General features: G+C 53.7%; 1 protein-coding gene across 1 annotated transcript; it reads left to right on the forward strand.

Moving 5' to 3' along the window:
* The first annotated feature begins 305 nt into the window (after positions 1-305).
* BUD13 (BUD13 homolog) lies at positions 306-9,664 on the forward strand. The gene is made up of 12 exons (XM_082777825.1): positions 306-434; positions 577-676; positions 1,100-1,184; positions 1,348-1,405; positions 2,077-2,900; positions 3,314-3,455; positions 3,542-3,635; positions 3,962-4,070; positions 4,565-4,703; positions 5,031-5,215; positions 5,593-5,674; positions 6,201-9,664. Exons 1-12 carry the CDS (start codon positions 319-321, stop codon positions 6,292-6,294), a joined length of 2,028 nt encoding a protein of 675 aa, XP_082633951.1. The 5' UTR covers positions 306-318; the 3' UTR covers positions 6,295-9,664.
* Positions 9,665-16,251: the final 6,587 nt, after the last annotated feature.

Consider the following 16,251-nt stretch of genomic DNA (forward strand, 5'->3'; position numbering starts at 1 on the left):
GGCTCCTCGTGGCGGGGCGGGAGGCCACGCCCCCTTCCGGAGTGACCACGCCCCTTTCCAAATGACCACGCCCCCCTCCCGGAGTGACTACGCCCACCCACCGACACAACAGTGATCACACCCACTCCGCATAGACCACGCCTCCTTCCTAATAACCACGCCCACTCACCGATACTTAACACAAGCAGTGACCACGCCCACGTATTCACTAACCACGCCCCCTCACTCGTTAACCACGCCCCCTTCGCTGCGCCGTGTCCCTCGGCGGCCGCCGTACTTCCTGTTTCCCCCTCCCGGTGCCCCGGTTGCGGCCCGGCCATGGCGGCGCGGGGCCTGCCGAAGGCCCAGTACCTGCAGCGCTACCTCAGCGGCCCGCCCGCCGCGCAGCCCCGCCGCCGCCGCAGGAAGAAGCCGCCGGGCGCCGCCAGGACCGGGTGAGTGCGGGGCCGAGGCCTCCTCCCCCCCCCAACGCCTCAGAACCGGGCCCGGTGCTTCCCCTCCCCACCCCCCCATCCCTCACAACCGGGCCCGGGCTCGGGCCCCGGCCGCTGACGGAGGCCCCGGGCCCGCCCGCAGGATGCGGATCGTGGATGACGACGTGAGCTGGAGCAGCCTGGCCGGCGGGGAGCAGCAGCAGCAGGACGAGGAGGAGGAGGAGGAGGGCGACCTGCCCGTGGTGAGCGCCCCGGGGGGGCACGGAGCCGTCAGGGGTGGGATTGCAGCGGGATTAGGGCTTTAATTCCGTAACTAGGGCTTTAATTCCTAATTCTGTAGGGAACAGAATTACCTGCACTGGGAGAGAGCTCCAGGAGTGCCTGGTCCAGCCTCTGAGCTGACACAGCAAGCCCTCCCCTAAGCCGTATCACCGAGCTCTGCACCTAAACGTCTTTTAAAGAGCCCCAGGGATGGTGGCGACCTCTCCCCTGGGCAGCCCATCCCAGTGCCTCGCAACCCTCTCAGCAGCCCTGCAGGAAGGCAGCTGATGCGCTGCTTCTTACCCACAGTCACACCTAATTGCTTCTTTTGCAGAGTTTAAGCCCCTTTCTGTTTCGTTTTCCTCCTACAATTTGCATTGTTGACTCTAGCGTTTCATCCTTAGGTGGCAGAGTTCATCGATGAGCGTCCCAGTGAAGTAAAGCTCATGGAGGAGTTCCGAACAAACGCGAAATGGAAGCTTTTAGGAGGTGAGGCTGGGCCTTCCTGGCACTGCTCCCTGAATGCTTTGCTGTTCTGAACAGTAAAATGGTGAGGTAGAAATATTGCTAGCTTGCAAAACAACTTTCAGTGCTAAAGAGATCACAGTGTGGAGAACCTTACTCTAGTAACTTACTGATGTTTTTTCTTTAGACCAGAACGAAGACTCGCAGAGTTCAGATATCTCAGTACCTGCCAAACCTACCGCAAGGTCTGTATTTCCAGCCACAAATTCTTCTCTTAGTTAATCCTTTTTTAATTTGTTTTGGTTGTTTTCTGTCTCATTCTGCAGTTTCAAAGTCTGCTGCAGCGTAAAAAGTAGCACACATGGGGATACTTTTTCCACTGCTGAATCCCCTCTGGATGGGGGAGAAAAGCTGTCAGCTGGCGCGTTGTTCAGGTTCCTGCAAGATGTGCAAGCAGCCACCCTGCAATCCCTTGTTAACAGATAAATCTGGGTGGTGACTGGGTGCAGACCTGGAGCACAGTGAGGGTGGTGGTGTTGCAATGTGCCCCTCTTCTGAACACAGCTGGGGGATGCTCTGTGATCAGAGCCCAGGCTCAGGGACAGCCCAGTGGGGCGTTTTGTCGTGAGGAGGTGATTGTAGGAGGGCACAAAACGGGCAAATGGGTTTTGTAGTTTGAGTGTTCCAAGGGTTCCTGTAGACCGTAAGGTGATGCTAACAGAGGTTTGCTGTGATCTAAGTCGTCTTGGAAGGTTTCTTGGATCTGTTTTAGTAAGCCTGTGGCTGAGTTATGCAGGTTGCTGTTATTCTATCCTCCTGGTAGCTTTACAGGCTCCATTTTTGTTTCTGTTTCCAGTCTGGAGACAGCAAAGCAAAACAAACTAATTCTCATTTGAAACTTCCCTCCTCCTCCTAGGCGACAGCGCCACGACTCCCCAGACAACTCACCACCAAGGCAACTGCGGCACGACTCCCTGGATCTGTCCCCTCCCAGGCGAGAGAGAAACAATTCCCCCAGCCTCTTACCTCCCCGGCAGCAGCGCCACGACTCCCCGGATCTCTCTCCGCCAAGACGGAAACGCCACGACTCCCCAGATCTCTCCCCACCACGACAGAAACGCCACGACTCTCCGGATCTCTCTCCTCCGAGGCGGAAGCGCCACGACTCTCCAGACCCATCAGCTCCCAAGCGACAGCGCCACGACTCCCCAGATCTCTCTCCTCCCAGGCGACAGCGCCACGACTCCCCAGATCTTTCTCCACCAAGACGGAAACGCCACGACTCTCCAGATTCATCACCTCCGAGACGGAAACGCCACGACTCTCCAGATTCATCACCTCCGAGACGGAAACGCCACGACTCTCCAGATTCATCACCTCCGAGACGGAAACGCCACGACTCTCCAGATCTCTCTCCACCAAGGCGGAAACGCCACGACTCCCCAGATCTCTCTCCTCCCAGGCGACAGCGCCACGACTCCCCGGATCTCTCCCCGCCGAGACGGAAGCGCCATGACTCCCCAGATGTCTCTCCAAAGAGAGTCAGTTCAGCAATGGGAAAAAAGGGCTGCAAAACAACGGAGAAGTCACAGTCGGGGGGGATGCCGCGTCAGAAGCGGCAGGCTACTCCAGATCTGTCCCCTCCACGGAGGAGGAGAGATGATTCTGACCCAGATTCGTCACCACGTCGGCAAAAGAGGTCTGGGTCACCTGGTCAGAAAAAGCCGAGTAGAACAAAAGGTGAGCCTGGAAGAGTTGTTGTTCTGTCTCTGCTGGTCGTTGCTGGCTGCCTGGTCTGTGGGGGTGTTTGCATGGTTCTGGGGGTGAGCAGTGTGGGATTAGCAGTCAGCAAGGAATGGTAGCGGGCAGTTTGCTGCCTCTGGTTAAACTAGTTCCTGTAATCCTACTAGTTATTAGCTTGAGCAGAGTTAACCTACAGGTTAGCTGGGTGAGGCTTAACTTGTCTGAAAGGAAAGCTTAAACCTTGCCTCCAAGCAATGCACGTTCAGAAGGAATAGAATTTAAAGGCTGATGCCACATGTTTGTCTTTCCCTGCAGCTTGTCACCTCTCAAGGTATTGATTTTTCAGTGAGTTACCTCGTGCGTCACCACGGTCAGACCTTCTGTGGTTCTCATACGTGTCTGTGTTACAGGTGCTTCCCCAGACACGAGGAAGCCTAGGCACGTGCCCTCGCCTCAGAGGTGCTCGAGGCATGACTCTGAGTCCCCACCTCCCCGGAGGGCCGCCCGGAACGCCTCTGATGCAGACCTTTCTCCCCAGCGGAAGGATCGCAGGTCAGGCCTAGTGATTCCCCTAAGCACGGTCCTCTGCAACAGAATCAAAGCACGTTTTCTGACTCTGATTTCTCTCTTCTGTGAAGGACTCTGCCCACTGGGAAGGATCAGCAGAGCTCGAGGAGTCCCACTGACCTCTCGCCGCATCACCACCGTGACTCTAAGGGATCTCCCAAGAAGGTGAGGGTTTTGTCTTTCCATCTGAGCTCTAGATCACTTCCTTCTGATAGAAAACTTGAAGTCCAATGGCTTACAGACTGCACCTCATCCGTGCAGCTGTGCTGGACTGTCAGCTCTCAATGAGATGAGGTGTGAGAGACATAAGGGGACTCTGTCTCAGTGCACTGTTTTTTTTGGAGGGCTGTGGCAGCTGCTCCCAGAGTGGCTTTGTAACCTGGCATTCTTTTCTGGTATTTCTCTTGATTTTGGGCCATCCCCTCATTATGCCTCTGGGTTACTGGGTAGCTCTCAGCCAGCAGCAAGTGTGATTCTTGTTTGATCCCCAGGCAAACACGATGATGTCGGGCGTCAAAGCTGGCTTGGTGTCAGCTGATGTGCTGCGGAGGGAGCAGCAAGAGCTCAAGAAGCGTGAGAGAAGTAACAGGCGCCTGGAAGGTAGGGGTCTAAAGCCACTGGTGAGCAGCAGCTTGCTTTATTTTTCTCTGCTTTCTGCTGGTTCTTAATGCTGTGTCAGGCCCTGTCTTGAATGCTGGCTGTTGGAGAGCAACCCTGTGGAGTAGCATTGAGACATGCTGATGGATTCCTGTGGGTAGGGCCAGTGGGCCTCTGAAAAAAAAGACAAAACACTTTCAAATGGTGATTTCAAAGCAGTGCTAGTGAAATAGCTGGGGAGGTGAGAGGCTTTTACTCTGTCTGCCCCAGCTTCACGTCCTAATTGGAAGAAGTGAACCAGTGTTCAAAGAGCTCGTGGGGTGAGTGTGGCTATGTGGGGCAGCAGCTAATTTGCCTGTTACCAGTAGGTAAGCTCTTTCAGAGGCTAGAACACGTAAAAGGAAAATATGCAGAGATGAGTTCCAGTTAGTCACTGAATTGTCTGAAGACTGTGAAGTATTCCAAAATGAGTGACTTGGGGCATCTGTCACCTTCAGAGGAATCTCGGCACACTGAAACCGTCTTCCGAGACAAGTCAGGCCGCAAGAGGGACCTTGCCCAGGAACGACTTGAGCAGAAGCAGAAAGATGAAGCCAAGGCCGAGAGAGATGAACAATACGCCAGATGGGGCAAAGGGTAAGCGGCTTTCTGTGGTCGTTGGGTCTTGCATCACAGCTCCACTCCCTGCTTTTTTGTCTGGTTTTGGTACCACCAAAGGTACCGCTTATAGTGCTACCTCTCACAGGGTCAGGGGCTGAAGGTTAGTAATGTTTTGAGTTTGAGCCTGGGACATACATATGTACTCCAATATGTCTTAGAAACCCCGTGAATTATCTCGTCCATTGCTGCACGTGCTTTGGGAATGCTGCACACAGTGGAAGTTCAGGACTGTGGTCAGTGCTGCAACTCACAGTAAAGGACTCTGTGGTTTCGGGATAAAGCTTTGTTTGTGTTCGTTTTCAGGCTAGCACAGGGGAGGCAACAGCAGCAGAATGTGGAAGATGCAATAAAGGAGATGCAGAAGCCACTGGCCCGTTACATTGATGATCAGGATCTGGATCGAATGCTGCGAGAACAAGAGAGAGAAGGAGACCCCATGGCTGACTTCATCAAAAAAAGGAAGGCCAAGGAGAACAAAGAAAAGAAAGGTATGGGTATTAAGCTACGCTGGTGTGGGTTTTAAGGCCCAAGGAGCATAGAAATGCAGCTGCTGTTTAATTAATAGCATAACATTGCTTCATGGCAGCTTAGTCCTTGTCTGGAGTTAGTGACACAGCAGTATTTGCTATTAGTGGCTTGTTACTAGTAACTGTTACTGCTATTTGTTAGCTTAGAGAGTGTATCCAGTGACTTATGCAGTCAGCATACTTCAGTTTGATTAAGGGAGTGCTGCGAGTTTCCACTGTGAGCTCCACAGAAGGCAGTAGAAGCAGTCTGTGCATTAGGTCTGTGTAGCTTTGAGGTTGATGTGATCACAGGATTGCACTGTGGTAGTAAATGGTTGTATTGTTCTTTCTGTCTCCAGAAAAACCTAGGTACAATGGACCAGCACCTCCACTCAACAGATTCAACATATGGCCGGGGCATCGCTGGGATGGCGTGGACAGGTATATATGTGTTCCTGAGACACTGATGTCATAGATTAGCAGTAAAACTAAAAGAGCTTTTACTTCAAAGAGCTTACAGTGGATGGGATTTAGCACATGCAACCTTTACATTGCCAACAGTTATGAATGGGTGCTAAGTACATCCTTGCCTGGGACAGAAAGGAGCAAGGCTCTAATCGGATCAGGTCCTTCAAGGCCTGTAGTGGCTCTGATGAGGCACCAGGGAACATCCTGTGCTGTGTGTTGGCACCGTGTTGCATCTGTTGGCTGACAGCAACGTTTCAGATAGCTTCTGGAACGTGAACACGGGGCAGCAGGCAGAGAGAGCCCCCCTCAGCCTCAGGATGTAGTCGCTGAACTCTCATCAAAGGCACTAGCTGCTGTTAACTGCAGATCAAGGTGGGAACTCAGCTGGAGACGGCAAAGCAGAAGTAGTGAAAAACTTGTGATGTCTCTAAAAAAAAAACGTTGTTGCTTTAGCAAAATCTCCTGTACTGCAACCCACACTCTTGGTATCGCTTTGTAGGTCCAACGGATTTGAGCAGCAGCGTTTTGCCAGGATAGCCAACAAGAAGGCGGTTCAGGAGCTTGCGTACAAGTGGAGCGTTGAGGACATGTAGGCAGAAGAAACAACCACGCAGAACAGCACCTCTGGACTAGAGGTCCACCTCCTGCTGCTGCCGGGGCCGTGAGTAGTGGCTCCGTCTGCCTGGACCAAGCGCTGCCCTCAGCGTGTCCCAGCGGGCCGTCCGCCAAGAGGCAAGGCTGCGTTTAGAGGAGCTGCTGAGAGGATTTCCAGCCAGCCAGAGCGGACTGGTGCGGGGAGCTGCAGCAGCTGAGTGTGCTGGAGAGGTGCAGTGGCTGCTGCCTGCTGCTGCTCTCTGGCGCTCCCTCGTGAGGTGCTGCAGACACAGACTCCTGGCCCATGTATTTCTCATCTAACAAGCTGTAGAAACTATGCTAAATTGTTACATGCCAAATGCTTTGCCCTCTGAAGGTGGTTTACAGATCTTCAGGTGTCTTAAATCTCAGGGTTTTTCATGGTGAAACTATGCTGAGAACCTGGTCGCTGGAGAGTTAACCTCATCCAGTAGGTCAGTCTGTTCCAGAGTTCTTCCAGAGAGCATCTGTGCCCTAAAACCCAGTACTGTGAGCTGATTTGCCTCTGGGCTCGTGTCAGATCTGCCCCCATGTCCTGGCTAGCGAGCCCAGAGGGCTTGTGTTCAGTTCTGTGCAGCTCTTGTGCCCTCTAGCTCACGGAGTCAATGGGCTTGCAGTGAAATTAGTAAAGCAGAGCTGCTCCTTGTCCTGCTGGAGTTGTGCCAGGCAGGTCGGTCTGCAGCAGGAAGCTGCTTGCTGTGTGTCTGTTGCTCTGGCTCTACCCTGGAAGAGGCAGAAGGAACAACACACGATGTTATACTTGAAGGCAAAATCTTCAGGAGCTCCAGCAGCTCCTCGGGGGTCGATTTCTTGTGGAAATAAACATGCAGAGGCTGCTTAAACTCTTTCCCCTGACCATTATTTTCTTCGGAGTAGCTAATGGTCATGGATTAGCCCCCCCAGATGTCTCTCTGGACAGTGCTGCTTGGCACTTCCTTAACGCTGCTGCCTGGGGGCTCGCTCTGGCGCAGAACGTAACCCCTCTCTGGTGACCAGAGCTGTCGGGCTCGGAGCTGGAGGCCAGGCAGAGTGTTTCACTCAATCCCTGCTTGCGAGAAAGCACTTCTGGAAATAAATACAGTTGTTCTTGTTTACGTCCCAGAGAGCATGTATTAACTGCAGCCAGCAGTTTCCATGGAGATGCCTTGTCTTCAATAGTGATCAGGGGCCAGTCATCAGCATTGGTCTTTGCAGCGATTCGCGAGCAGTAGGAGGGCTGTGGGTGAGAAGATAATGACAAAGTTTTCTCTGGAGTGTGTGAGCCTTGAGACTGTCTTCCCTGTTTTTCATTCCCAGTTACGTTTCTAGCCATCCTGAAATCTGTATGTACACTTGTAAATAACAGCTTTCTGTTTTTTTTTTACTCGATTTTTGTGTGCTGTTTTTTTTCCGAGGCAAGGGCGAGGCGGGTAAATAATTGTCAGCCTTCTGGTAAAAGGATTGCATGTAATTTCCTCTGCTGCCATCACAGCCCGTGGCTTGCTCGGCCAAACAAATTGTACTTTGCTAACACCTTTTTCTGAGTCTGTTGGTAACTATCCAGCTGAAAGTGGGAACTTACTGGGCCGTAGCTGCGCTGACAGTCCTGCTGGTATTTATGGGGCAGTCGGAAAGCCTCGCTGCGTTCGTTGGGCACAGGTACCCTCCATCCCTGCTTCCAAGCACATAAACCACAGCCTTCTATTCACAGCCAGCGACTGGGGTCGGGAGAGGAATGGAGAATGAGGCACCATCCTGTGGGAGTGAGTTGTGGTTTCTACCGTAATAGCTAAACCGAGGGAAACAGCCCCGAGCAGGGCTCATTTTTTGTGGACACAAAGGTGATGTAAAGGCACGCTCGGCTTGTGCAGGCCCCGCTGTACCCTGTCAGGCAGGAAAGTAGTTTGGGAGTGCGAGGCACTAGTGTGAGGCGGCAGTAATGGCTCAGTGCTGCAGAGCTGCTTGCTGCAGCATATTGAAAACCTGCTTTTCAGTCACGCACAGGTTCTGCTTGTACTTCTCCCTTCACCACCAAGGTCCTGGTTTATTCCTGTAACCAGGAGGAGCTGCGGCCTTGAAGAACAGAGTTAATTTTAACACACTCATTTTTGCTCTCACGTAACAGTGCTTCTGGAGATGTCTTTTCTTGTGTTATTTCTTTTTTTTTTTTTCTTTACATTGTATTACTGAATTCACCTTAGAATTGTTGCTGTGTTTAGATGCTTGTACTTTCTTGTCCGCCCTGCCTGGGTGGCAGCGTGCTGCTTCCTTCCAGAGGAGCAGCAGCCCACATGCAGCCGGCTAGATAGCACCAAAGTAGGGAATATAAGTTGCTGTTCAGGAAGGCAGAGCCAGCTTAGTGCTGGTACTAATACAGTGCATTTTTTGCACCTGTAAACAGCATAAACTTCTGCAACTTATTTCGAAGGCTTCAGTTTTAAAATTTTAAATGGAGGAAGTACATGTTTATTACTACCACGGGGACCTTAGAGCAGAGCTCATTACGGTACTGAATTTATGTAAGACATCTATTACAATTTTATTACCAGGCACTTTCTTGCTAAGATAGATCTCTGTGAAGTAACAGGGTATAGGAGAGCTCAGATGATGCAATTTAACCATTAAAATGAATCCTTTTCTATCGTTGCCTGGATGCAAATTGACAAATGCTGTGGTGGCTGATGTGGATGCAGCTGGACTAATAACAGCTGGGACCTGAACTGGCCCTGCAGCTGGGGAAGGGACAGGAGAGCTGCCTCTGCCCATCTGCTGAGCGGCCTGGGAGCACCGCTGGACTGAAAAAGCCTCGAGTTGTGCTGCTGAAAAGCTGCAGGGACCTGGCCTGGGAGGCTTCTGTCACATCAACCCTTGGCTTAGTGCTCGGTGAAGACCGGGATGTGAAGGAGCAGAGGCAGCGGTGTTGCTGGCAGGATGATGTGGTGCACACCTTTTGCTCTGGCAGCAAGAGGAGCAAAGCTGAAGGTCTTCACGCCCTGAGAGATGGCAGGAGAGGGGTGAGGATGGGCTGTGCCTCCCCTCCCGGGGCTGGCCAGGCCCTGCTAGCCGGCAGAGGGTGCTGCCAGCCCGGGGAAGGGAGCCTGGGGCACGGGGACCTGCTGCCTGGGCCATGGAGCGGGGCTCGGACCCTGGTCCCCTGGCTCCTTAGGCTGGGCTCTGCCTTTGCAAGAGGCTTTGTGCCTTGTTGGGCCGTGTCCTGCTTTAGCACAGCTCTCCTGTCCCCGGCCTGGCTCTGCCTGAGTGCTTTTGGCAGCAGAGAAATTGGAAACTGCTCCGGGCTCCTCGGGGATGAGAGGGGCGGTGGAGATGGAAGGAGCCTTGGTTCCCGTTCCTGGAAGGGCAGCAGCCCGGCTTGGCACCTACCAGCAACTTTGATTAGCTTTGACCAAAAAAAAAATGAATATTAAAATCTTAATTTAATTTAAAACACTGTCATTCACAGTCGTGGCAAACACCAAGCAGAGTAATTATTATGCAAATTAGGCAGATAGAAAAATGATTAATAATTGCACAAATTAAAAATTATTGTAAACATCCTGTGACGAGTGATAAGTCTGCGAGGAGCGTGTGCGCAGGAGGCAGCGTTGTTCAGCCGGCTCCTGCATCCTGATTTTCTCATTAGCGGGATTTAATTAGCAAACTCTGCCGAGGAGCCGAGCGGGGTTTGGGGGGAGGTCGAGGGCCGGTGCCTGCGCTCAGGTGAGGGGGGAGCGTGGCTGGGATGGGGACTGAACTCCCAGCTCCTGGCTTCAAGCCCCTTCTCTGCCACTTCCCCAGGGATCTGCACTCCTTTGGGGTGCCCCTGCTCCTGCTGGCCCTGGGTGCTGCTGCTGGGGGTGTCCCCAGCCCCTGCCCATCAGCTCCTTTCTCTGCCCTCCCCGTCCCTCTGTCCCGTGGCTTCACCCCTGAGCAGCCCCCAAACGGGCAGTTGCTAATTACTGGTGGAGCTTGCTCCCTCGAAGAATTAATGAGCTTATTTGTCTGGCGTTTTGCTGCTAATTGCATAACATTATTTTTTCCCCCTGTTCGACTGTTTTACTTTTATACTTTTGACAGTGAGCACGATAATAATAATAATAGGCTTACACTGGCTAATAGGCTTACGTGGTGCATTATTCATGTCAAGGACAAGCAATTAAGCTTGGCCTCACACATAATAATTAGATTTTTGTTGATGAGCTCATCAGTAATGCGTTTAGTTCAGATTAAGAGCTTAATTCCTGGTGGGTGACACCAGCTGCCCCCCACGACCCCTGCCCAGTCGCAGGGGATGGGTGGCGTGGGACAGCCTGGGACAGAGGGGCACAGCCCTGCCTCTGTCCTCCTGCACCTCCACGGCTGCTGCTGCTGGGGATTGCTTGGGGAAAAACCCTGCTGGGGACCCAGAGGCTGGTGGGGCTCCCAGAGGCCGTGTGCCCCCCCTGGGCTCCTGCTCCCAGTCCCTGCCCGCCCTGGTGTCCCGTCCTCACCTCCAAATTCCTCGCCTGGCTCCGCTGAGCAGGTTCCAGCCTCCAGCAGGAGGTGGGATGGGGGCACCGAGCTCTCCTCCTGCTCCCCACCAGGGCTTTGGGTGGGTGACTGGGGGAGGAGGGTGCTGGGGCCATCTGGGAGCAGCTAACGAGCTCCTCCGCAGCTAACGAGCCCTGGGTGCCCTGCTGCAGCTCTCCAGGCCAGGGCACCCCCACTGCTGCCTCCGTGTGTGCCCCAGGGCAGGCATCCATCAGAGAGACTGACGGAGGGAAATGGGGCTTCTCCTGGCCACCAGGCTCTTTTTTTCTTTTTTTTTTTTTTTTTTTTTTTTTTGGTTTTAAATAGCTTCAATAAAGCAGGTTCAGGCAAATGACACGTTATTGTAACCGCTTCCTGCTGAGATCTCCTATTATTTTTTAATTAAAAAGAGCCCAAGATTTGTCATTGAAATTTTTTTCCATTAAAAAAAAAAAAAAAAAAAAGTGCCTCCATGGCCTCCTCCAGTGCCTGGGGTGCAGGGGAAGGGCAGGGGAGGGCACCGTGGGGGGGTTCACCCCAAGCCCCCCACTTTGGGCTGCGCAGTGCCCCCTTCCCCAGGCTGGCAGCGGGGCCGGGAGCGAAAAACCACCCAGCCTGACAGGTGATTGTATATGCATATGTGCGCTTTTCCTAATTATGGAATAATTAGGGACATGCCGAGATAAAAATTACTAATAATATTTACTCTAGACTCTTACTTTTTTTAAATAACCTCTCTCTCCTGCTCGTTCTCCGAGTCTTGGTGGAAATAACTTTGCAGATCCCAGTTAATGAATATTTGTAAATGCAAGAGCGTTCAGCGCGGGAATATCCAGAGGGCATCCTCTCTCTTCCTCCTAATTTTTTTCACACGATATTTAATATTTATGGTTCCATATCCTCGTGAATAAAAGGAGCCACCCGCAAACCCCGAGGAGCTTAGAGGCTGGGGATATTTATGGCGCTTCCTCTTTTCCTTTTCAATTACAAAGACACCTCACATAATTAAGTGCTAATAACCTTGTTAATCTAAAATTGATACTCTTTCTCCTGGCCATCTCTTAATAGAATTAAAAACAGATTAATAATCAACGGGAGGCGACACCGCACGCAATTAAGGCAGAGGGGTGGGGAGCAAGGATGGGGCGCGTGTTCCCAAACTCAGTTGCGCTGCCTGGGGGAGCTGGGCTGGTGTTTACTGGTGTCACTGGTGTCACTGGGCAGGGCTGGGACACGGACACGCCCGGCACGGAGATGGGTTTTCCCTCGTTCTCTTTACACAGTTTAAATTTTTAAGACAAACAGCCGTGCAACACCGGCTCCTAATGAAACTGTTTTATGTTAATTAATTATGTATCGAGGCTCATTCTCATGCGCAGCCCGGCTCTGCTTCCCCTCTGCCGAGCCTTTGATCTGTCAAAGGCTAAACGGGAGATAAATAATCAAATTAAAAAGCAGCCTGGATGGAAATAAACACATTTAAGGCGCGTTATCTGGCGGTTAGAGCAAAGCACCGAGTAACGGGGCTCGGGGTCGGGTCCGCTTGGGTTGCCTCAGTTTCCCCAGGGAGCCCCAAGCCCTGCTGCCTCCCTGCGAGGTGAGGGGCTGCAGGGAGGGCTGCCTGCCCGGGGAAAGCCTGGAGAAGGAGGCCGGGGAGGGTGTTGGTGCCTGATGCTGATGAGACATTAAAAGCCTGCAGTGCTGCTTCTTTCCAGGCTGCGGAACGGCTCCCGGCAGATCCGGGCCGCCAGCGGTACGCGCCCGTGGTAGCTGGGATGTCAGCAGTGGACGCGATTTTGGGATAATTTACCACGATCTCGGACAATTTGTTACACCTAAGCGGAGGCAGATGTGCATCCATATTCATGTGGGAGGAACTTCAGAAATTGCAACTTGCTCAGCCAAAGCAGCCCGGCCGCGCAGCCCTCCGGCCGCCAGCGGGGCTCATCCTGCCCAGCACCACGGGGCAGCAGGAGCAGGAGGCTGGCCCGTGGGGGCCACTGCTGGTCCCTCTCCTCCTGCCAGGGGCTTTTTGGATGGATCTGGCCCCAAGCAGCATCCTTGGTGCGTGTGAGCGTATCCACAGCCCTCGGGTCCGAGCTGGCGTGGCGCTGCGACCCTGCTGTGCCTTTGGTAGGAAACGCCCTGCACCAGGACTTAATTGTGGAGTGCTTTATGGCTGTAATAAACCCACAATGTTCGAGGCTGCACGTAATTACCAGCTAATAGATTTCTCGTCGAAGGGCTCATAGCAGAGCGGGGGCACCAGGGGTGAGGTGGGCGCTCGGTGGTGCCCAGCAGGGGCTGTCCCGAGGGGGGTGGCCAGCAGGGTGCTGCGGGGAGGTTGGGGGTGGGCTCCAGCGGGAGGGAAGCCCCCCATGGGGAGGGGATTCATGGCATTTGGCTGCCTCTGGAGCTGCAGCTGCGTTGTGCTGGGCACAGCCGAGCAGTGCCCCTGCTTCTGCCTTGCTCCTCGTGCGCTCGCTGTGCTGCCAGCAGGCGCTGTGCCCGGGGGTCACCCCCTTGGTAGGTCAGGGGTTTATGAGCACACCTTGATGCTGGTATCAGCGTCTCTGGGCACATTGGGGCCAGCCTCACCCTGCAGAGCACTGCCCTGCCTCGCAGCCCCCTGGTGCCCTCGCCAAGCCAGGCGGGTGCCAGCCCCGCTGAGGCCACCTCGCCCCGCTGCCAGAGGCAAAGCCGAGCACGGCGCAATCAAAGGCAGCACGTCGAGACGGCTCCTCCCTTCCAGGCTTGCTCCAGGCCCTGTCTTTGGGCTTCTGAAGACTTGTCTCCAGCTCGTCAGTTCTCGTTAAGCTGCACATCAGAGCCCCAGCTGCCAAGGAGCGTGGAGGGATGGTGCCGGCTGCCAGGGCGGTGCGCGGGGCAGGAGCACCCCAAGGCCATGGGCACCAAGCAGGGAGCTTGGAGCTGGGGGAGCAGCCCTAGGACAGCACTGGGCACCCAGAGGGCATCTTGCCTTTGGCCTGCACGGCCCAAACAAGGAGCTCTCTTCTCCACGAGGAAGGCAAAGCCCAGGGAAGACAGCAATGGAGCTGCGAGAGGAAGGTGGGAGGTGGCTCCTGGACGAGGGAACTCCTGTTTGCAGCAAAACCAGCACAGAAAGAAGGAAAAGCTCTCTATAAAATGCACACGAGGCTATCACACCAGAGTTTTATTTGCCCCGCAAAGGTCCTCTCTGCTTCTCCTGTCACCGAGAGCAAGCTTCCCTGCTCTGATCCACCCTGGCTCAGCATCTCTTAGCGAGCTAATCAGGTCAATGCATTTTTAACATGGCATAGGAAATCTTTATGTTTTTTGTCAGACTCATTCTTCTCCCCGGTCTCTCTGCAGGGGGGCTGAATTATTTAATGCTGAATATTAAGCAGAGATGTTTTCCCTTTGCTGGGCTGCTGACTGTGCACTTTAGGTCTGGAAAGATTGGCAGATGGTTGTTCTCCGAGGTGGGCGGAGGGGGAACCCATAATACAGAGCAAATTACCCACTTACAGCCAGATTTACAGAATAACTAAGATCCCACTTAAAGGCGTCTAAATAAATAGGCCAGATTTGCTGAAGTGCTGAGCACCCAGTGGCTCCGACGAGATACACCCAGCACTAAACACTCACAAACTCCCCACAAAGGCAGAGCGTTTCCGTTTCTTTGTGCGCGCCACGAAAATCTGCTGAAGTTGGAGCATTTATTTCCATCCCTGGAGAACGGCTGGGGGAGCAGAGCTGGGGAGACGTGGGGAGGGGGGAGCTGGCGGCGGCGCCGGAACCAGCACCATGAAAACAACTCCTTTTTGCATTTCTGGCTGCTGCAAGATGCCTGGGGAGAGCCTGGCTGGGACGGTGCCGAGGCACAAGCTGGCTGTGCCGTAACCATGTCGTGCCGTAACCCTGCTGTGCCATAACCCACGGCGCTGGCCAGGTGCTAGCACTGCAGATGCAGCATCCCTGCAGCTGGGTGCATCACCACCCGGCCCCACTGCACCCCCTGCTTGTGGTGCAGAAGGTGCTCGCCCCATTTGGGCCGGGTGATGCATGCACAGCACCTGGGTTACACACGGACGGCGCCGGCGCAGCGGGCAGGGGTCAGCCCCTGGTTGTGGGACAACAAACACGTGCTGGGGGGTGCGGGTCGCGGGCGGCGATTATCACCTGACAGGTGAATAAACACAAAGGGCTGGTTTGTGTATCGGGGTTTATCTTTTCCATTAATGGCTTTCTAAATTGGCGGCAGTGGAGCAAAAAAACCCAATTTGAACTCAGAGCATGCATGATTACTATTGTAATAACCTTGGCTAATAAGAATATGATGTGGTGTTAGGCTGGGAAAGAAAACACATTTCTCATTAGCTTTTTGATTAATTACTCCACATAATTTCCTAGGGGGACATGCCTGGGACTGATTGCCTTTGCTTTTGACGCGTGGAAGTGGTTTACCTTAACTTAATAATTTTCTCGGTGACATTTTAATGGCAGTCCTCAATTAATCTCCTGTTGGCTGGAGGCAGGGCCCCTGCCATGGGCGCAGGGCAGGCCCTCGTGCTCCCTGGCATGACATGGCACGGCATGGCACGACATGGCACGACATGTCACGACATGGCACGGCCTCTCCTGCAGCTGGGGCTGGGCTCATTGGGGCCACACGGGGCCTCAAGTGCCGCTGCAATTCCCAGCACTGCCGGGGGAGCACGAGGAGGAAGCGGGCTGATCGCTTGGCCAGGCAGGGACGCTGGGCTTTGAGTAGGATCTTAGCGCTGGAGCAGACTAATAATTAATTAGCAATGCTGATTAAAGGATTAAGGAGAGCGGGATGAACAGAGCCGGGTTGTTTTGGGGAGGTTACCTTGCAGCTGGTAACCTCAGAAGGTGGTGAGGCTGCAGAAGGTTTTCTTGCGGCAGGGAGATGCACGGCACCATTGCCACCACGTTGCATGCAGACGAAGCTGGAGCTCACTGCCATGGGGCCAGATTCAGCACCCCCATGCCCCATGGGTGGGAACGGGCTGCCCCCTTCACCCGCAGCAAGCAGCCCTGCAGGGAGCAGGTTTGCAGCTCCCAAGGAGGGGGTCTCGCCCCTGGAACCTCTGGGTTCATGAGCCCTGTGCCAACGCCAGTGGCTGCCACATGCTCACTGCCATCGTGCCGCTCGCCTGCTCGAAGGGCTTTTCAGCTGGCAGAGGCATCGTGGTTTTGTTTTTAAGTACCTGCGAGTGTGACAGTCGTACAACCGCTTCCTTGCCTCGCGAGCGCTGCCAGGAATCCAGCTGTTCGAAGGCATATGTTTACATGGCTTGGAAGCAACCAATTTCCTTCCTTGCATTATAATATAAATATTTTACAGGAGCTAAAATATTCAAAGATTGTTTGATGTTGCCACATGGAGCGGTATCAAATGAGGGCTGGAAGGAGGGGAAAAAAAT

Source organism: Aythya marila, assembly GCF_965140915.1.
Source record: "Aythya marila genome assembly, chromosome: 23".
In the NCBI taxonomy this organism is placed as follows: Eukaryota; Metazoa; Chordata; class Aves; order Anseriformes; family Anatidae; genus Aythya; species Aythya marila.